Source organism: Schistocerca nitens, chromosome 3, assembly GCF_023898315.1.
Source record: "Schistocerca nitens isolate TAMUIC-IGC-003100 chromosome 3, iqSchNite1.1, whole genome shotgun sequence".
NCBI lineage: Eukaryota > Metazoa > Arthropoda > Insecta > Orthoptera > Acrididae > Schistocerca > Schistocerca nitens.
The window spans coordinates 233,372,847-233,396,491 of NC_064616.1; the positions used below are offsets into that span (position 1 = coordinate 233,372,847).

The 23,645-nt window shown below is 44.2% G+C and overlaps 1 protein-coding gene across 5 annotated transcripts in view; it reads left to right on the forward strand.

Moving 5' to 3' along the window:
* The window catches only part of LOC126248195 (hyaluronidase-like), a 347,681-nt gene that overhangs the window by 304,932 nt on the left and 19,104 nt on the right, over positions 1–23,645 (forward strand). For 4 of the 5 annotated variants that reach the window (XM_049948992.1, XM_049948991.1, XM_049948988.1 and 1 more), the window contains exons 3-4: positions 3,300–3,439; positions 3,603–3,769. In XM_049948992.1, coding sequence (XP_049804949.1) covers positions 3,300–3,439; positions 3,603–3,769 — 307 coding nt within the window. The remainder of the gene's footprint in view (positions 1–3,299; positions 3,440–3,602; positions 3,770–23,645) is intronic. The other variant, XM_049948989.1, reaches the window with a different exon arrangement.

Here is a 23,645-nt window from a genome sequence, read left to right on the forward strand (position 1 = left end):
CAACATCCAGCATCATGGTGCAGGGAGCCATATATGGCAATGGCTGTTCTCTTCTGCTGAATGTAGAGGGAACATTGAACAGTGCAGAGTACATCCAAAACATCATTCATCCTGTTGTGCTATCGTTCATGCACGAATAAAGCAATGTGTTTCTCCAAGAAGACAGTGCACTTCTACATGTATCCTGCGCCACCCAGTATGCTCTCCAATGTGTATACCAACAACTGTGGCCAGCACGATCCCAAGATCTGATGCCCATTTAGCAAATTTGAGGCCGGATGAAACATCATCTTGTGCAGTCTGCCCAGTTGAGGCACCAGGTGGAACCTGCATGGCAAGCCATTCAGCAAGACTACATTCGTCACCTCTACGATGATCTCCATGGAAGAATTGCAGCCTGCATTGCTGCAAAAGGAAAGTGTAAGGGTTCTAGAATTGACATTTTGGATGCCCTGTTGATTGTACTCAGATGAGTACGGCTCTGTCGGTTTGATTGTTTTTTGGGTACTCCCTGAACAATGTATCAGTAAAACTTCCTTCTTCTCGGTCGACAAATTCTTGGTGTTCTTTTTTCATTTTCCAGTAGTGTAGTAAAAAGGGGCTCTGTATATTTGAGGATGTTCGTGGCACAATAAAACAGGAGCACTTGTTGGAAGGGGCATCTTCAGTTTTAGGAGGTTTTGCAGTAAATGGTTTTGCTGTGCCTTACAGAAATTCCAGGAAAACAGCATGTGGTTTACATCTCCTTCTTCTTTCTTCTAAAATTCGCAGAATGAGTGTTGTCTTAGATGTCTGTTCAATATAAGTGAGAGGGAGTTGACCCATGACTAGTACTTATTCTTACCAAGGTAATTTTCAGCTTCCTGCTTGCCTGAAATTTTCGAAAAGAGCGAAGTTTCAAAATTACTGGTTGTGTGACAGCGTACTATTGATCTTTATGACAGATGGTTACGCGCCAAATTTCTGCCCATTCGTCTTTGGCCAGTTTCCGTACCCATAGTATGGCAGTTTCCACAATGGAATGACGGCAATGAAAATTTGTGCCGGGCCGGTACTCGAACCCGGATTTCCTGGTTATTGCGAGCGGCCACCTTGCCATTAGACTATCCGAACATACTTCACAACTACACCCAAACTTCCATATGTCGTCACCCATGTATCTACAATCTGCATTTCTACATGTATTATGCATATTCTCGCAAAGGGTAGATATTTAACAGAATAAATACGATATTGCAGTGCAGTGTTCTGAATAGCACAAATACTGCAGTATCGTTTTCATTCAGCGACACCAGGCAAGCGACTTTCAATTAAATGCAATTAATGTACGAATACAGGTTGTAGACATATGGCTGACGACATGTGGAGGTTTGGAACTGACCGTGGAGCGTCATCGGATAACCTAATAGTAAGGCGACCGCTCGCCATAACCGGGAAATGTGGATTCGAGTTCCGGTCCGGCACAAATCATAGTCGTCATTCTATTTTACAGTTGACGGTCGTCAATATTCGCAGCGACGAATACATTTCATATACACTACTGGCCATTAAAATTGCTACACCAAGAAGAAATGCAGATGATAAACGGGTATTCATTGGACAAATATATTATACTAGAACTGACATGTCATTACATTTTCACACAATTTGGCTGCATACATCCTGAGAAATCAGTACCCAGAACAACCACCTGGCCGTAATAATGGCCTTGATACGCCGCGGCATTAAGTCAAACAGAGCTTGGATGGAGTGTACAGGTACAGCTGCCCATGCAACTTCAATATGATACTACAGTTCATCAAGAGTAGGGACTGGTGTATTGTGACGAGCCAGTTGCTCGGCAACCATTGACCAGACGGTTCAATTGGTGAGAGATCTGGAGAATGTGCTGGCCAGGGCAGCAGTCGAACATTTTATGTATGCAGAAAGGCCCGTACAGGACCTGCAACATGCGGTCGTACATTATCCTGCTGAAATGTAGGGTTTCGAAGGGATCGAATGAAGGGTAGAGCCACGGATCATAACACATCTGAAATGTAACGTCCACTGTTCAATGTGCCGTCAATGCGAACAAGAGGTGACCGAGACGTGTAACCAATGGCACCCCATACCATCACGCCGGGTGATACGCCAGTATGCCGATGACGAATACACGCTTCCAATGTACGTTCACCGTATGTCGCCAAGCACGGATGGGACCATCATGATGCTGTAAACAGAACCTAGATTCATCCGAAAAAATGACGTTTTGCCATTCGTGCACCCAGGTTCATCGTTGAGTACACCATCGCAGGCGTTTATGTCTGTGATGCAACGTCAAGGGTAACCGCAGCCATGGTCTCCGAGCTGATAGTCCATGCTGCTGCAAACGTCGTCGAACTGTTCGTGCAGATGGTTGTTCTCTTGCAAACGTCCCCATCTGTTGACTCAGGGATCGAGACGTGTCTGCACGATCCGTTACAGCCATGCGGATAAGATGCCTGTCATCTTGACTGCTAGTGATACGAGGCCGTTGGGATCCAGTACGGCGTTCCGTATTACCCTCGTGAACCCACCGATTCCATATTCTGCTAACAGTCATTAGATCTCGACCAACGGAACAGCAATGTCGCGATACGATAAACCGCAATCGCGATAGGCTACAATCCGATCTTTATCAAAGTCGGACACGTGATGGTACGCATTTCTCCTCCTTACACGAGGCATCACAGCAACGTTTCACCAGGCAACGCCTGTCAACTACTGTTGGAAATCGGTTGGAAACGTTCCTCATGTGAGCACGTTGTAGGTGTCGCCACCGGCGCCAACCTTGTGTGAATGCTCTGAAAAGCTAATCATTTGCATATCACAGCATCTTCTTCCTGTCGGTTAAATTTCGCGTCTGTAGCATGTCGTCTTTGTGGTGTAGCAATTTTAATGACCAGTAGTGTATTTCATAACGGGTGTAGTTGCCGCAGTGCATGGTCCTTCGGACAATGCATTCATGTCTGAAGGAACAGTGCATCATACTTCTGAACAACTCAGGCACTGCAATATCAAAATGGCTCTGAGCGCTATGGGACTTAACTTCTCAGGTCATCAGTCCCTTAGAACTTAGTACTACTTAAACCTAACTAACCTAAGGACATCACACACATCCATGCCGAGGCAGGATTCGAACCTGCGACCGTAGCCGTCGCGCGGTTCCAGACTCTTGCGCCTAGAACCGCTTGGCCACTCCGGTCGGCTGCAATATCGTTAATGTTAATCGACACTGAAATATTAATGAAAGCCAATTACATATTCAGTACTTTTTTCAGGTATTGGAGTTATAGATATGGAATCCTGGCGTCCAGTGTGGAAACAGTTGTTTGGTTCTTATGCACCATATCCGGAATTTTCTAGAAAATTAGTGAGGTCCCAACATCCATTCTGGAGCAAATCAAGCGTAGAGAAAGCGGTAAGAATTGCCTTCCCTTGTACGTGATCTTATGTTTCAATTATTCTTCAAACATCAACACTCATTTTCTTAAAATATAAAATATCTTTTAAATAATTTTTATTAAAGATAGAGCTCTATGATTTATCATTTCTAGAATCTTTAAAAAATTTTCTCTTTGAAGCAGGCAAGACATGATTTTGAAAAGGGAGCTCGCGAATTTATGGAGACAACACTAGAACTGGCGAGACAGCAGCGACCGTTGGCTCAGTGGGGCTATTACGCATACCCGTACTGCTTCAACTACAGAGAGCAGAACTGTTCACGTGATGTGGAAAAGCAGAATGATGGGTAAGATACACTATCTGTTTACACACAGCGCAAAAAAGATTAATCTCATCACAGTGAACTCGTTAGTGACATTAATTCTATAATTACATTTATTGTGGCTACAAAACTTGATAGCCACTCTCTAACAAGCTAGCGAGGTTTCGGGGGTAGCTTAAGCAAAGTAAGTTAGTTGTTGGTTAATGTCATGTTACAAGGATTATTAGCAGCATTAATCGTAATGATGTGGAATGAGTCAATTTACACTTACATAACACATTCAATTTTAAATATGGATACAAGAGGAACAAGACTTTTGGTCAGGTGATTACAGGGTTATAAATACAAAATCAAATAGGGGTAATGCAGGAGTAGGTTTAATAATGAATAAACAAATAGGAGTGCGGGTTAGCTACTACAAACAGCATAGTGAACGCATTATTGTGGCCAAGATAGACAAAACGCCCATGCCTACTACAGTAGTACAAGTTTATATGCCAACTAGCTCTGCAGATGATGAAGAAATTGATGAAATGTATGACGAGATAAAAGAAATTATTCAGGTAGTGAAGGGAGACGAAAATTTAATAGTCATGGGTGACTGGAATTCGTCAGTAGGAAAAGAGAGAGAAGGAAACATAGTAGGTGAATATGGATTGGGGGGAAGAAATGAAAGAGGAAGCCGCCTTGTAGAATTTTGCACAGAGCATAACTTAATCATAGCTAACACTTGGTTCAAGAATCATAAAAGAAGGTTGTATACCTGGAAGAATCCTGGAGATACTAAAAGGTATCAGATAGATTATATAATGGTAAGACAGAGATTTAGGAACCAGGTTTTACATTGTAAGACATTTCCAGGGGCAGATGTGGATTCTGACCACAATCTATTGGTTATGAACTGCAGATTGAAACTGAAGAAACTGCAAAAAGGTGGGAATTTAAGGAGATGGGACCTGGATAAACTGAAAGAACCAGAGGTTGTACAGAGTTTCAGGGAGAGCATAAGGGAACAATTGACAGGAATGGGGGAAAGAAATACAGTAGAAGAAGAATGGGTAGCTCTGAGGGATGAAGTAGTGAAGGCAGCAGAGGATCAAGTAGGTAAAAAGACGAGGGCTAATAGAAATCCTTGGGTAACAGAAGAAATATTGAATTTAATTGATGAAAGGAGAAAATATAAAAATGCAGTAAATGAAGCAGGTAGAAATAAATACAAACGTCTCAAAAATGAGATCGACAGGAAGTGCAAAATGGCTAAGCAGGCATGGCTAGAGGACAAATGTAAGGATGTAGAGGCTTGTCTCACTAGGGGTAAGATAGATACTGCCTACAGGAAAATTAAAGAGACCTTTGGAGAGAAGAGAACCACTTGTATGAATATCAAGAGCTCAGATGGCAACCCAGTTCTAAGCAAAGAAGGGAAGGCAGAAAGGTGGAAGGAGTATATAGAGGGTTTATACAAGGGCGATGTCCTTGAGGACAATATTATGGAAATGGCAGAAGATGTAAATGAAGATGAAATGGGAGATAAGATACTGCGTGAAGAGTTTGACAGAGCACTGAAAGACCTGAGTCGAAACAAGGCCCCGGGAGTAGACAACATTCCATTAGAACTACTGACGGCCTTGGGAGAGCCAGTCATGACAAAACTCTACCATCTGGTGAGCAAGATGTATGAGACAGGCGAAATACCCACAGACTTCAAGAAGAATATAATAATTCCAATACCAAAGAAAGCAGGTGTTGACAGATGTGAAAATTACCGAACTATCAGTTTAATAAGTCACAGCTGCAAAATACTAACGCGAATTCTTTACAGACGAATGGAAAAACTGGTAGAAGCGGACCTCGCGGAAGATCAGTTTGGATTCCGTAGAAATGTTGGAACACGTGAGGCAATACTAACCTTACGACTTATCTTAGAAGAAAGATTAAGAAAAGGCAAACCTACGTTTCTAGCATTTGTAGACTTAGAGAAAGCTTTTGACAACGTTAACTGGAATACTCTCTTTCAAATTCTGAAGGTGGCAGGGGTAAAATACAGGGAGCGAAAGGCTATTTACAATTTGTACAGAAACCAGATGGCAGTTATAAGAGTCGAGGGGCATGAAAGGGAAGCAGTGGTTGGGAAAGGAGTGAGACAGGGTTGTAGCCTGTCCCCGATGTTATTCAATCTGTATATTGAGCAAGCAGTAAAGGAAACAAAAGAAAAATTCGGAGTAGGTATTAAAATTCATGGAGAAGAAGTAAAAACTTTGAGGTTCGCCGATGACATTGTAATTCTGTCAGAGACAGCAAAAGACTTGGAAGAGCAGTTGAACGGAATGGACAGTGTCTTGAAAGGAGGATATAAGATGAACATCAACAAAAGCAAAACGAGGATAATGGAATGTAGTCAAATTAAATCGGGTGATGCTGAGGGGATTAGATTAGGAAATGAGACACTTAAAGTAGTAAAGGAGTTTTGCTATTTGGGGAGCAAAATAACTGATGATGGTCGAAGTAGAGAGGGTATAAAATGTAGACTGGCAATGGCAAGGAAATCGTTTCTGAAGAAGAGAAATTTGTTAACATCGAGTATAGATTTAAGTGTCAGGAAGTCGTTTCTGAAAGTATTTGTATGGAGTGTAGCCATGTATGGATGTGAAACATGGACGATAACCAGTTTGGACAAGAAGAGAATAGAAGCTTTCGAAATGTGGTGCTACAGAAGAATGCTGAAGATAAGGTGGGTAGATCACGTAACTAATGAGGAGGTATTGAATAGGATTGGGGAGAAGAGAAGTTTGTGGCACAACTTGACTAGAAGAAGGGATCGGTTGGTAGGACATGTTTTGAGGCATCAAGGGATCACAAATTTAGCATTGGAGGGCAGCGTGGAGGGTAAAAATCGTAGAGGGAGACCAAGAGATCAATACATTAAGCAGATTCAGAAGGATGTAGGTAGCAGTAGGTACTGGGAGATGAAGAAGCTTGCACAGGATAGAGTAGCATGGAGAGCTGCATCAAACCAGTCTCAGAACTGAAGACCACAACAACAACAACATGATGACCTTTAAAAATTTATTTTTTATCTGTTTTTAATACAGATGTGAGTTAGTATGACTACCCACTACATTTAACACATTTAAAAAATTGAAATTTTCTGTGTAATAGAAGGAGTTGTGAAGGATAAAATTTTTCAGTTTGATTTGCAATTTCACTTTGCTGTCTGTCTGCCATTTTATATCACTGGTTGAGTGATCAAAAGTTTTGTTGTAGCGTACTGAGTCTCTTTTTTCAGAGTACTGAATGTCATTTTTTTCTTCTGTTATTATGAATATATGGTGTAGCAGCAGACAGAATTCCATGACTCCTTAAACAGATGTCTACAAGATGCTCATGGGTGAGCATCACATGTTATTATTACAGCATTTTTCTGAGCAATCAAAACCTTCTGCCTTAAAGTTGAGTTACCCCAGAATATTATTCCATATGCCATTAGTGAATGAAAATACGCAAAATATGTCGACTTATTGATTTGTCTCTCCCCAGGGTTTGGAATGATTCGAAGTGCAAATATGGCTTAACTAAGTTGTTATATATATCCGAAGTGAAAATGCGGCTGAACTAAGTTTTGTATATATATATTAGACCATTAGACCACAATAACAATCACAGAGTTATCGTCGGTGCAGGCCACTGCCAGAGTTGTCGTATATACAGGGTGTTACAAAAAGGTACGGCCAAACTTTCAGGAAACATTCCTCACACACAAATAAAGAAAAGATGTTATGTGGACATGTGTCCGGAAACGCTTAATTTCTATGTTAGAGCTCATTTTAGTTTAGTCAGTATGTACTGTACTTCCTCGATTCACCGCCAGTTGGCCCAATTGAAGGAAGGTAATGTTGACTTCAGTGCTTGTGTTGACATGCGACTCATTGCTCTACAGTATTAGCATCAAGCACATCAGTACATAGCATCAACAGGTTAGTGTTCATCACGAACGTGGTTTTGCAGTCAGTGCAATGTTTACAAATACGGAGTTGGCAGATGCCCATTTGATGTATGGATTAGCACGGGGCAATAGCCGTGGCGCGGTACGTTTGTATCGAGACGGATTTCCAGAACGAAGGTGTCCCGACAGGAAGACGTTCGAAGCAATTATTCGGCGTCTTAGGGAGCACGGAACATTCTAGCCTATGACTCGCGACTGGGGAAGACCTAGAACGACGAGGACACCTGCAATGGACGAGGCAATTCTTCGTGCAGTTGACGATAACCCTAATGTCAGCGTCAGAGAAGTTGCTGCTGTACAAGGTAACGTTGACCACGTCACTGTATGGAGAGTGCTACGGGAGAACCAGTAGTTTCCGTACCATGTACAGCGTGTGCAGGCACTATCAGCAGCTGATTGGCCTCCACGGGTACACTTCTGCGAATGGTTCATCCAACAATGTGTCAATCCTCATTTCAGTGCAAATGTTCTCTTTACGGATGAGGCTTCATTCCAACGTGATCAAATTGTAAATTTTCACAATCAACATGTGTGGGCTGACGAGAATCCGCACGCAGTTGTGCAATCACGTCATCGACACAAATTTTATGTGAACGTTTGAGCAGACATTGTTGGTGATGTCTTGATTGGGCCCCATGTTCTTCCACCTACGCTCAATGGAGCACGTTATCATGATTTCATACGGGATACTCTACCTGTGCTGCTAGAACATGTGCCTTTACAAGTACGACACAACATGTGGTTCATGCACGATGGAGCTCCTGCACATTTCAGTCCAAGTGTTCGTACGCTTCTCAACAACATATTCGGTGACCGATGGATTGGTAGAGGCGGACTAATTCCATGGCCTCCACGCTCTCCTGACCTCAACCCTCTTGACTTTCATTTATGGGGGCATTTGAAAGCCCTTGTCTACGCAACCCCGGTACCAAATGTAGAGACTCTTCGTGCTCGTATTGTGCACGGCTGTGATACAATACGCCATTTTCCAGGGCTGCATCAGCGCATCAGGGATTCCATGCGACGGAGGTTGGATGCATGTATCCTCGCTAACGGAGGACATTTTGAACATTTCCTGTAAGAAAGTGTTTGAAGTCACGCTGATACGTTCTGTTGCTGTGTGTTTCTATCCCATGATTAATGTGATTTGAAGAGAATAATAAAATGAGCTGTAACATGGAAAGTAAGCGTTTCCGGACACATGTCCACATAACATATTTTCTTTCTTTGTGTGTGAGGAATGTTTCCTGAAAGTTTGGCCGTACCTTTTTGTAACACCCTGTATATATACATATATGCTTAAAATTTTAAAGTTTCCACCCTAGCTGTTACTTCCTCACCGTGTGTTGCAATTCTCATTGGTATGGTACTTCTACATGTGCAGAACTGAATATGTTGTATCTTTTTTAATCTGAGAATGAGACCATTCGCAGAAAACCGCCCTATAATACTTTTAAGAACATAATTTTCCATTTCTTCTGTTGCTGTATGTATGTTTCGCTCGCTTACAATTGTAATGTCATCCTCAAAAAGAACTACTGCTTACTGTATTTTAGACGGGAGGTCTTTTACATAGGCTATATGAGAAACAATAATGGATCTAGCAGTGACCCCATAAATGATTTCTTCGCAGTTAGAGGAATATCCCCTGCTTACATTGGTTGAATTATTAAGTACAACTTTCCGCGGTCATCCAGTTGATACATGATCATCCAGATTTATCTTTTCCTTGGATACCCTGAAGTCATTAAAACGAATGCTTGTGCTCTCACAATTGTAAATGTATAGGCGTCTACGAAAATTGTTCATCTAAAAGTTGGTACAGGCTCGTTTATTTCATTCATCAGTTCTGATGTGGGGATTCCATGATTTCTCTAAATCAGTGCACGTGAACACTGTATTTGTTGCTAATAGTAGACTATTGAGACAACTTCTCCCTTCCTTATCTATTACTAATAATTCTAAAATGAAGCAACACTAATACTGTACGTATATTATTATTGTTTTCATTCGCACATTTCATAGTTTCTCGTTTCCTAGTTTTGTTTTGTTCTTTTTGAACAAGTTTAATGTCTCTCATGGTGTGTTCTATGACACTGTGTCACTGGCTCAGGTGCCCAATTGAATTAAAATTAAACAAAAAATAAAGATAGGCAAAAAATCTAAACTTTAACTCAGTTCCTCGCTAATATGAGCTGTGTTTCCACTACATCCAGTCCATATGGGAGATTTAGCACTCCTGACACCTCAGTGAATGTCTTTGTTCATCTGACACATGACTGTGATGTCTGCAGACCCTTGGACTGGCTAACTGAGTGAAATTAATAGTCAAAACTCTATATCTTACGTCCAAGCCATGCAAGAGACCCGCAACGTAATGAATATGTCAAGGCGATTTCTCCCAACAAGCAGGCGCTCCTGGCACTTACCAGATTTTCGTTAGTCACGACATATCCATTGCACTGCAGATTCAGCATTCTGAGCGTATTTCACTGATATATTTTCATGACTACATTTCCATCGATTCCATCCCCATTTTCTCCATTTATTTCATGTCAATGAATTTAACTCAAGTTATATATATCGTTTCAGGATAAGCCATGATACTCCATTATATCAATTCCTCTGATAACCCTATGTTTGTTTCGCAGTAGTAGGAGGAAGTATCAATAACAATGAAACTTGGTGTTCTCCGTACATAAACTTCTCCTGCTCTAGGGAATAGTTTTGAAGCAGTCTCACCACAATTTAGTATTGGAGGGCAGCGTGGAGGGTAAAAATCGTAGGGGGAGACCAAGAGATGAATACACTAAGCAGATTCAGAAGGATGTAGGTTGCAGTAGGTACTGGGAGATGAAGAAGCTTGCACAGGATAGAGTAGCATGGAGAGCTGCATCAAACCAGTCTCAGGACTGAAGACCACAACAACAACAACAACCATACCATTTTACGTGTTTCCATTGATCAGCAGTCAAAATTTTGTGCTTTTTGCATCACATAAATTCATCTTTGCGTTCATCTGGTTTGCAACTGTGTTTTCTTTGTCTCTGTGTTCTCTGAACGCTCTGGACAGTCGCTTTCGTGAAAGTGGTCTTTCTGCTGGTAGCAATGTTTTTTTTTTTTATTTTTTATTTTTTTACTGTTCTATTTCTACGAATATGTTTAGTTTTTCTTCTATTATTACGCTAATTTCCATATTAAGTAACGTAACACGCTGCAGTAGCTCCGTCACTAATGACCTCTTCGTCGACGGGACGTTCAACCATAATTTTTCTTTCTGTCCCTCTTTTTGCAGTATATCTAGATACGCGTAGTAGATTTCTTCCTGTTATCACTGATGCACTAATTGTCTTCGTTTCGATTATATGTTATCGGTATTAGTCTATAAAGCCAGACACGGCAGCAAATGAGCACAACAATCATCACAGACTTATTGTCGATCCAGGACACTGCCAAAGATGTCGTAACACAAGCACGAGCATCAATGATCTCTGTACTATTGGATCGATCGTGTCGTTCTTACAGTGCCACGATTTGATTTTATTAGTATAAAATACACCACATTACACTACAATACATAATACACAGTAACAAGACTGATATACTACCCAGTGATGTAATTATCAACTTTGTCAAGGACAGCCTGTATATCTGTTATCCAGTTGCTAACAGAAGTTTAATCGTGCAACACTTGTCTCTGAATATTGTTAGAGAGAAACCGGAAAATATGATAACCAAATGGGGCTAAGCCTGGTGCATATGTAGGGCGAGGAAGTGGTTGCCAAACATATTCAGCAATCGTATCTGTGGTGATTCTGACAGTGTGCGGGTGTGCATTAAAGTGGAGTAACAACACAGATTTATCAGATGTTTTTTTATCAGTACAAACAACGTGTCGTCTCAGCTGTTCAGTATACACAATTCATGATGAAGACTGCCATTTTAGGTTCACCAAACGCACAACATTACTTTTTGAAGTTGATCATCACCCTTTGCACGTCGTGCTGGTTTTTCCGATGGGCAGAGCCATTCATCTCCTCCTCTTTGAGTTAATACAGAGGTACCCTTTCTCGTCGCCCCTAACAATGCTTCCAAGGAATGGATTGTGCCTATACCAGGCCAAACGACGATGGGTCTGCGGAGACGAACGTATGGATATTCGCTGTTGATTTCTGTTGGTTGCACCAAGGGCGCCCATTTAGGAAGACGGATGGCGACTTGTAAGTAGCCCTGAAAAAGTCCCAGTTCTCACCCTGTTAGAAACCTGATTGATAACGTATTTTAAACCATTTTCTTGAATGAAAAACACCTGGCTACAACTTTTTTTCCTTTTCCTTGTCCCCGAGTATGGGCGTGCTTGGGTATCACTTAACACCTGTGGTGCCGATTTACCAAATTTTTGAGTCTTACCAAATGACGGCACCGACCCAATATTTAGATGCTTCTGAGCATAGAATTCTAGCGTGCCTACAGATTCGTCTAGTCTTCATCGTCAGCCACATTACGTGTAGGCATAAAGTTTTAGTTGATCTCCAGATGATCAAGAGTTATTTACTTCTTTCTGGTTATAAGCGTTATGTAATTTACTGTAACGACATCTGAAGTAGGAGACTATATGAACAGCATAACACTGCAATACTGCATTAGAAGACGCCCACATATCCAGAATAATTCCTTCCTTCGAATAAGCTACAAATTTTGCAATTACTTGTGCGGTTTGGTTCCTGCAGGTTTTTACAGAAAACGAATTGCACCAAATACGCTTCGTGTATTTTGTATCTTTACTGTGAATATCCCGCGGGAAACTGGCAAGCATTTGCAGTATCATCCCCGACATTCATTGGCTGTCACCTTTTACATGAACGCTATGTGATCAAAAGTATCCGGACACCTGACTGAAAATGACTTACAAGTTTGTGGCGCCCTCCATCGGTAATGCTGGAATTCAATATGGTGTTGGCCCACACTTAGCCTTGACGACAGCTTCCACTCTCGCAGGCATACGTTCAGTCAGGTGCTGGAAGGTTTCTTGGGGAATGACAACCCATTCCGTACGGAGTGCTGCACTAAGGAGAGGTATCGATGTCGGTCGGTGAGGCCTCGCACGAAGTCGGCGTTCCTAAACATCCCAAAGGTGTTCTATAGGATTCAGGTCATGACTCTGTGTAGGCTAGTCCATTACAAGGATGTTATTGTCGTGTAACCACTCCCCCACAGGCCGTGCATTATGAACAGGTACTCGATCGTGTTGAAAGATGCAGTCGCCATACTCGAATTGCTCTTCAACAGGAGGAAGCAACAAGATGCTTAAAACATCAATGTAGGCCTTGCTGTGATAGTGCCACGCAAAACAACAAGGGGTGCAAACCCCCTCCATGTAAAACACGACCACACCATAACACCACCGCCTCTGAATTTTACTTTTGACCCTACACAGCTGGCAGATGACGTTCACCGGGCATTCGCCATACCCACACCCTGCCATCGGGTCTCCACATTGTGTACCGTGATTCGTCACTCCACACTACGTTTTTCCATTGTTCAGTCGTCCAATGTTTACGCTCCTTACACCAAGTGAGGCGTCGTTTGGCATTTACCGGCGTGATGTGTGGCTTATGAACAGCCGCTCGACCGTGAAATCCAAGTTTTCTCACCTCCCGCCAAACTGTCATAATACTTGCAGTGGATCCAGATGCAGTTTGGAATTCCTGTGTGATGGTCTGGATAGATTTCTGCCTGTTACACATTACGACCCTCTTCTACTGTCGGTAGTCGCTGTCAGTCAACAGACGAGGTCGGCCTGTACGCTTTTGTGTTGTACGTGTCCCTTCACGTTTCCACTTCACTAACACATAGGAAACAGTGCACCTATGGATGTTTAGGAGTGCGGAAATATCGCGTACCGACGTATGACACAAGTGACACCCAATCACGTGACCACGTTCGAAGTCAGTGAGTTCTGCGGAACACCCCATTCTGCTCTCTCACGATGTCTAATGACTATGGAGGTCGCTTATATGGAGTACCTGGCAGTAGCTGGCAGCACAGTGCGCCTAATATGGAAAATGTATGTTTTTGGGGGTGTCCGGATACTTTTGATCACATAGCGCGTATCTGTTGTGAAGATACACCTCATGTAGTATTCAAAAACGCAGATATATTTCTGAAGATTCAGTATTTAATGTCTTGCTGAGAGAAATACACAGTAGCATTTACTGTACGTGTTTCTACGACACTTAGTCATAATACGCACTTATCAGCGAAAACAAAATTACCACTGCCCATCGCAAGGTTGGATGCCGCCTGGTGACGATGCAGGCAGATAACGCGCTATGAGAAGTATGTAAGCGCAGCAGGGGCGGATGGGGGATAGCCCTACCGAAGATATGGTCTGCAAATGGGGAAATACACTCAGATAATCGATTATTATTAGGCAAAGCCTGTGAATGAGTATCTCGAAAACGGCAAAGCTGGTCGAATATTTACATGCTACTGTCGTGGGCATCTACGGAAAGAGGTAGAACGATAGCGAAACTACCACTAGACGGTAAATGGTTGGACGTCCGCGGCTCTTCACAGAACATGGGGTTCGGCGGCTTGACTGCTCTGTAAAGTAGGATAGATGGTGACTTGTGCCATCTCTGCCAAAAGGGCACAATGCTGGTGCATGCACAAGTGTTTCGGAGCACACCGTTCATCATACATTGTTGAACAAGGAGCTTCGCAACAGACCGCACACATGCTCAGATGTTGACCCAACGACATCGTCAATTACGACTGCATTGGGTACAGGACCATCGAGATTCGAACGTCGATCAATGGAAACGTGTCGGCTCTTCGGGTGAATCACATTTTTACTGCACTAGGTCGATTGTCGTCTCCACAAACACCATCATTGAGGTGAACGGCGGCTCGAAACGTGCAGTGCACCACACACGCAGGCTGGTTGGAGACATTCTCCAGCGCTTGCATGGGACCTATTGTAGTAATCGAACACACGCTGACAGCTGTGAACCACCTGCATCCCTCTTCCCCGACGACGATGACATCCTTCAGCAGTACAAGTGTGTCTCGGAGCCAGAACCGTGTAACAGTGATTTTAGGAGCTCTATAGTGAACTCACGTTGATGTCTCGGAGACCAAATTCGCCTGATGTAAATCTTATGGAACCGATCTGGGTCGCTATCGGACGCTATCACTGCATGTGCAAATCAGCGGCCCGTTATTTACGCGAATTACATGACCTTCGCTTAGACATGCAGTGACACATATCTCCACAAACCAACTAACAAACTGTCGGATTCCTGATACGCAGAATCAGTGGTGTATTTCGTTCCAAGGACAGACAAACAAGCTGTAATGCAGGTGGTCATAATGTTTTGGCTCATCAGTGTAAATGCATGTAAACGATTCATCACTTCAGATACCAACTGTGTAAAAATTTATTTCTCTTTACACTGAAACGTAATTTTAATTTCAGTGTATACTTAATTCTCCTCAGGAACCACGAGATAAAGATCTTACAGGGGTGCGGCAACTTTCTTGCCTCAGCAATACAGATAACCGTACCGTAGGTGCACCCACGTCAAATGGGTATCTGTAGAGTGGCCTGACAACATATCGTTCCTGAATGGGGGCAAAGGTTAATTCGCAGTTTTTATCGACAGTAGAATCGTGTATGGAGAAATGTTAACAACTTTTTTCAAGAAGCGTCTGTATTGTTTACGATACTTTATTTTACGAATTAAATGCACTTTAAGATTCGTCTAATGTAGTTCCTAATTTACTGATTTTTGCACCATGTCATGGCATTCTTTTACACGACAGTAGATAGCATGAGTAAAGCACCCACTATGTGATCAAACTTTTCCGAACATCCTTTTGTAATGGTGATGGTACTGTGAAGTGAAAATGCGAAGGATTCAGGACCATCGAAACCCCCTTGTAGCGACAGAAAGAAAGCATCCACCATCGTAAAAGTTCCAAAGCGCAGGGAGTTAAAAAGAATGGGAAGCATGAGAAGCCACACATTTCTGGAGTCAGCGCCAAGCGACGTTTGAGGTGGTGTAAAGAGCGGCGCTAGTGGACAGTGGATGTCTGGAAACGAGTAATCTGGAGTGATGTATCACGCTATACGCTTTGGATTTGCCGAAAGCCTACCGAGCGGGGTGGCGCAGTGGCTAGCACACTGGACTCGCATTCGGGAGGACGACGGTTCAATCCCGCGTCCGGCCATCCTGATGTAGGTTTTCCGTGATTTCCCTAAATCGCTCCAGGCAAATGCCGGGATGGTTCCTTTGAAAGGGCACGGCCGACTTCCTTCCACGTCCTTCCTTAATCCGATGAGACCGATGACCTCGCTGTCTGGTCTCCTTCCCCAGACAACCCAACCCCCCCAACCCCCGAAAGTCTGGAGAACGTGCCTACAAAGAAGTGTGGTAGAGGCAGTGTTACGGTGTAGGGATGGTTTTCGTGGCGAGGATGTGACCCCCCCAACTGCGCTTAAGAAAATGACATATGCGGAAGGCTATGAACATATTTTACTGCACTGCGAACTGCTTACAGTAGTCGAACAGTTTGGAGAAGATGATTGCTTGTATCAGGATGACGATGCACCCAATCGTAAAGCATATCTGTAAGGCAATGGTTTGTGAGCAAGAACATTCCTGAAATGGACTGGCATGCTATGAGTTCAGACCTGAACCTAAAGGCACGAGTTAGACCGTCGACTTTGCTCTAGGTCTACATCATTTCCTTCTTTCGTTTCGGCTCATGAGGAAGAATTACTTGCCATTCCTCCATAGATATTTAGACCTCATGAAAAATGTCCCCGGCAGAGATGGCGTCGTCATAACGGTGGGTACTTTTGATCAGATACTGGAAGTGAAGTGATGGAAGATCAATTTTCTGATCAGCTCGTCCATGTCCGGATCACACTAGAGTTTAGAAATGGTACAACAGAAATTTCATCTTTTGTTTCACTACTTTGGAAACAGTTCGCTTCATTCTTCTCGAGAACAACAGGCTCGTGTGGATTCAGAATCGGAATTTATGCACATGTACATCTGTACATGTTCTGCTCGCTGCAAATGCTCCTCCTGAGGTTAGCAGTCAGCAGTACACCAGTGATTGACAGCTACGCATACTTGACATCACATTGATACGTGCGTCACTCCAAAAGAAATGCACAATATTTTTTTTTTTTTTCAAAAATTCATCTTCTGTTCTATATTTTTGCTACTCACAGATATCATAGCAACATTCTTCCAGCTTGTATTCACATTTAATTCGACCTATTTCCGCAAGTTGCGCTGTCATTACACTTCAAGGCAGCTGCTGCACTTGATATTCGTCTGAAGCAACATGCTATTATACAGTGAGGTGACAAATGTCATCGGACAGCGATTTGTACGTATACAGATGGCGGTAGTATAGCGTACACAAGTTATAAAAGGCCAATGCATTGCCAGAGCTATAATTTGTACACAGGTGAGTCATGTGAAAAGGTTTCCGGCCTCATTAAGGCCGCACGACAGGAATTATCAGACTTTGAATGCGGAATGCTAGTTGGAGCTAGACGTATGGGACATTCCATTTCGAAAATCGTTAGGAAATTCAATATTCCGAGATCCACAGTGCCAAGAGTGTGCCGAGAAGACCAAATTTCAGGCATGACATCTCACCACGGACAACGCAGTGGCCGACGACCTTCACTTAACGACTGAGAGCAGCGGCGTTTGCGTAGAGTTATCAGTGCAGACTGACAATCAACACTGCGTGAAATAACCGGAGAATTCAGTTGGGACGTACGACGAACGTATCCGTTAGGACAGTGCGATAAAATTTGGCGCTAATGGGCTATGGCAGCAGACGACCAACGCGAGTGCCTTTGCTAACAGCACCACATCGCCTGCAGCGCCTCACCTTGTCTCGTGACCATATCGGTTGGACCTTAGACGACTGGAAATTCGTGACCTGGTCTCATGAGTCCAGATTTCAGTTGGTAAGGGCTGATGGTAGGGTTTGAATGTGGCGCAGATCCCAGGAAGCCATGGCCCCAAGTTGTCAACAAGGCACTGAGCAAGTTGGTTGTGGCTCTATAATGGTGTGTGTTGTGTTTGCATGTAATGGACTGGGTCCTCTGGTCCAACTGAACCCATCATTGATTGGAAATGGTTATGATCGTCTACTTGGAGACCATTTGCAGTAAACAGCAATGGAATTTTCATGGATCATATTGCGCCATGCCACTGGGTCACAATTGTTCACGAATGATTGGAAGAACCTTCTGGACAATTCGAGCGAATGATCTGACCACGGAGATCGCCCGACATGAATCCCATCGAACATCTATGGGACATACTCGAGAGGTCAGTTCGTGGATAAAATCCTTCGCAGTTATGGACGGCTATAGAGGCAGCATGTCTCAGTATTTCTGCAGGGGACTTCCAACGACTTGTTGAGTCCATGTCACATCGAGTTGCTCCACTACGCCTGGGAAAAGGAGGTCCGACACAATATTTGGAGGTATCGCATGACTTTTGTCACATCAGTCTACAGTTCCTGTGTTGCGACAACGAGACAGTGACAGGCATGCACAGGAGGTTGAAGAATGTGTATAGAGGTGACGCCGTTGATCACAGTACATTTACTCCTTAGGCAACCCGGATTATCTGGTGAAAGTGGGCTCACCAATACTCGGGACCTTCTGCGTAGTGGCAGACCGAGCACTGCACAGACTGCTGACAATGTGCAGAGTATTCACAATCTGATTTTGGCTCACAAACGCATAACAGTGAACGAACTGTCAATCCGACAGCGAGTAGAAAAGCAAATGTGCGCAGAATATTGAGACAGTTGAAGACCACAAACATTTCTCCCAAGAGGGTTCCGAGAATGTTGATGGATGCCCACAACGAAACGCGGAAGACAGTGATCAGCTAGCTTTTGAAACAGTAAGAGAATTAATGAGATCACTTCCTTACAAGAACTGTGACGGGAGAGGAAACGTAGTTCAAAAACGATGTAAACTCTCTGATCATAAGTATCCGGACGCCTATTACTGGACATTCATATGGAGTGCCTTCACTCTTCGCTTTTATGGCGGCTTAAACTCTGCTGAAAGCACTTTTTATGAGGTGTCTGAATTTCTGTGGAAGAATGGCAACCCATTCTTCCCCGCCAGGGTAGACGAGAGCGCTAACGCGCTGCTTCCTGGACTCGGGTAGGCGCGCTGGCCCCGGATCGAATCCGCCTGGCGGATTAACGACGAGAGCCGATGTGCCGGCCAGCCTGGATGTGGTTTTTACGCGGTTTTCCATATCCCGCTAGGTGAATACCGGGCTGGTCCCCATGTTCCGCCTCAGTTCCAAAGCTCGCGGACCTATGAACACATTCGCACTATTCCATGGATTACACTCGACGCAGACAGTTGGGGTACACTAATTCCGTCCCAGGGAGTACGGGGTGGCGACAGGAAGGGCATCTGGCCACCCCTTAAACATTAACATGCCAAATCCGATTAACGATGGCTGACCCTGCGTAACTGCGGGACAAGGCTCAAGCGATAGAATAGAACAGAATGGCAACCCATTCTTCCTCAAGATCCGAAATCAGAGAAGGTAGCGATTTTGGACGCTGGGTCTGGAGCGAAGTTGACATTCTAACTTACCCCAAAGGCGTTCCTGTCTTGATACCACCTCCTCCGTACTTCACTGATTGACACTAGACACGATGGCAGGTAACGTTCTCCAGGCATTCGGACAACGCAAACTCTTCCATCGAAATGTGAAAGCGTGATTGGTCACTTCAGATTACTAGTTTCCAATCATGCGCTACCCAGTGGCGTCACTCTTTACATCACCTCAATCGTCCCTTAACACTGACTGCATTGGCTCCTTACTTAGCTTGTATTTATCGCGAATCTCTTGCCCAACGTAAAGTTCCGAGCGACTGGAAAAAAGCGCAGGTGACGCCTGTATATAAGAAGGGCAGAAAGACGGACCCTCAAAATTACAGACCAATATCCTTAACATCGGTTTGTTGCAGGATTCTGGAACATATTCTCAGTTCGAATATAATGAATTTCCTTGAGACAGAGAAGTTGCTGTCCATGCATCAGCACGGCTTTAGAAAGCATCGCTCCTGCGAAACGCAACTCACCCTTTTTTCACATGATATCTTGCGAACCATGGATGAAGGGTATCAGACGGATGCCATATTCCTTGACTTCCAGAAAGCGTTTGACTCGGTGCCCCACTGCAGACTCCTAAGTAAGGTACGAGCATATGGGATTGGTTCCCAAATGTGTGAGTGGCTCGAAGACTCCTTAAGTAATAGAACCCAGTACGTTGTCCTCGATGGTGAGTGTTCATCGGAGGTGAGGGTATCATCTGGAGTGCCCAAGGGAAGTGTGGTAGGTCCGCTGTTGTTTTCTATCTACATAAATGATCTTTTGAATAGGGTGGATAGCAATGTGCTGCTGTTTGCTGATGATGCTATGGTGTACGGGAAGGTGTCGTCGTTGAGTGACTGTGGGAGGATACAAGATGACTTGGACAGGATTTGTGATTGGTGTAAAGAATGGCAGCTAACTCTAAATACAGATAAATGTAAATTAACGCAGATGAATAGGAAAATGAATCCCGTAATGTTTGAATACTCCATTAGTAGTGTAGCACTTTACACAGTCACACCGATTAAATATTTGGGCGTAACATTGCAGAGCGATATGAAGTGGGACAAGCATGTAATGGCAGTTGTGGGGAAGGCGGATAGTCGTCTTCGGTTCATTGGTAGAATTTTGGGAGGATGTGGTTCATCTGTAAAGGATACCGCTTATAAAACACTAATACGACCTATTCTTGAGTACTGCTCGAGCGTTTGGGATCCCTATCAGGTCGGATTGAGGGAAGACATAGAAGCAATTCAGAGGCGGGCTGCTAGATTTGTTACTGGTAGGTTTGATCATCACGCGAGTGTTACGGAAATGCTTCAGGGACTCGGGTGGGAGTGTCTAGAGGAAAGGAGGCGTTCTTTTCGTGAATCGCTACTGAGAAAATTTAGAGAACCAGCATTTGAGGCTGACTGCAGTACAATTTTACTGCCACCAACTTATATTTCGCGGAAAGACCACAAAGATAAGATAAGAGATATTAGGGCTCGTACAGAGGCATACAGGCAGTCGTTTTCCCCTCGTTCTGTTTGGGAGTGGAACAGGGAGAGAAGATGCTAGTTGTGGTACGAGGTATCCTCCGCCACCACCTTATGGTGGATTGCGGAGTATGTATGTAGATGTTGATGTACAGTAATATGTGGCTTATGAGGAGCAGCTCTACAATTGTAGCCCATTCTTTTTAACTCCCTATTCGCAGTCATTGAGCTAGCTGGACTGCTGGTAGCACTTTGGAACTCACGAGTGATTCCTTCCGCTAATTTCATGCGATTTTGTTTCAACCACTCTCCGTAATGCTCGGAAGACCCTGTCCATCAGTACTTGAAGTCTGCCTTGTCTTGGTTGTTCCTTCACATTTTCACTTGACAGTCACATCACCAACAGTCGACTCGCGCAGCTTTATAAGGTTCGAAGTCAGTGAGCTCTCCTGCCGTCACATTCTGATGTTATTGCTTCTCTACTCCCCGCCTCCTTTTACACTGGTGGGTCCGTCTCTCATGACGTCCAGTGCTCAACTTTGCTTTACATTGGTGTCCCCGGATGCTTTTGGTCCGATGGTGTATTATCATTTTTAAGTGACCACCTGAAGATCTCCGAGGAGAAATTTAATTGTTATGACTCTAATCTGTATTTCGTTTTTGGAATCTTAGAGAGACGGATTCTGCGATTTTGGATTCACACACAGCATGTCACCATAGAGTCGTGGATATAGATGCTATCAGCTGCTAAAAGCTGCTCACTCGCACTATTCATTAGTGGCATATCGACGTCGGATTGTCGCATCTACGTCGGAGCTAATCTGCAATGCTCCTCAAAGGCCATTTCTCAGCTCCTGTTTGATTGTCAGTTCTTATAGATGACACACATGTTAATGTCTTACAAAAATATTAAGGTGCCTAGTCACAACAATGCACTAAAACAACTGCAACGAATTGTCGACTGTACCATCGAAAGAGATATAGATAAATGATGTTTCAAGCAAAGAGTGTGAATGTATGTTGCGAGAAAGTCTTGCAGGTGCTTTTAAAATGCTACACACACACACACACACACACACACACACACACAGCTATTAAAAAAAGGTTTGCATCACGTCGGTTCCGAGAGTTCCGGAACCTGTACAGAAAACTGGAATAGAGAGCAACATAAACATCATTTCTGCCCTTTTTTATTGCTCTTGAAAACCATACATTGCATGTTGTACCACCATACAGCGAGACCTTCAGAGGTGGTGGTCCAGACTGCTGTACACACCGGTACCCCTTCGTCTAATAGGCACTACTCATGCATGGTTGTTTACATCTAGCCGGCCGGTGTGGCCGTGCGGTTCTAGGCGCTTCAGTCTGGAACCGCGTGACCGTTACAGTCGCAGGTTCGAATCCTGCTTCGGGCATGGATGTGTGTGATGTCCTTAGGTTAGTTAGGTTTAAGTAGTTTTTAGTTCTAGGGGACTGATGACCACAGATGTTAAATCCCGTAGTGCTCAGAGCCATTTGAACCCTTTGTTTACATCTTTGGGCGGGTTTAATGCTGAACAGCCAAAGAGACTGTGTCTGTGATACAATATCCACAGTCAACGTCTATCTTCAGGATGGTGCAGAATGGTTCAAATGGCTCTGAGCACTATGGGACTTAACTTCTGAGGTCATCAGTCCCCTAGAACTTAGAACTACTTAAACCTAACTAACCTAAGGACATCACACACATCCATGCCCGAGGCAGGATTCGAACCAGCGACCGTAGCGGTCGCGCGGTTCCAGACTGTAGCGCCTAGAACCGCTCGGCCACACTAGCCGGCTATCTTCAGGAGTTCTGGGTATCGTGTGTGTGTGTGTGTGTGTGTGTGTGTGTGTTGTAGCATTTTAAAAGCGCCTGCAGAATTTTATCGCAACATACATTCACACGTCACAAGCAAAGACGTGCGAATGTATGTCCCGAGAAAGTTTTGCAGGCGCTTTTTAAATGCTTCATACACACACACACACACACACACACACATATATATATATATATATATATATATATATATATATATATATATACTCCTGGAAATGGAAAAAAGAACACATTGACACCGGTGTGTCAGACCCACCATACTTGCTCCGGACACTGCGAGAGGGCTGTACAAGCAATGATCACACGCACGGCACAGCGGACACACCAGGAACCGCGGTGTTGGCCGTCGAATGGCGCTAGCTGCGCAGCATTTGTGCACCGCCGCCGTCAGTGTCAGCCAGTTTGCCGTGGCATACGGAGCTCCATCGCAGTCTTTAACACTGGTAGCATGCCGCGACAGCGTGGACGTGAACCGTATGTGCAGTTGACGGACTTTGAGCGAGGGCGTATAGTGGGCATGCGGGAGGCCGGGTGGACGTATCGCCGAATTGCTCAACACGTGGGGCGTGAGGTCTCCACAGTACATCGATGTTGTCGTCAGTGGTCGGCGAAAGGTGCACGTGCCCGTCGACCTGGGACCGGACCGCAGCGACGCACGGATGCACGCCAAGACCGTAGGATCCTACGCAGTGCCGTAGGGGACCGCACTGCCACTTCCCAGCAAATTAGGGACACTGTTGCTCCGGGGGTATCGGCGAGGACCATTCGCAATCGTCTCCATGAAGCTGGGCTACGGTCCCGCACACCGTTAGGCCGTCTTCCGCTCACGCCCCAACATCGTGCAGCCCGCCTCCAGTGGTGTCGCGACAGGCGTGAATGGAGGGACG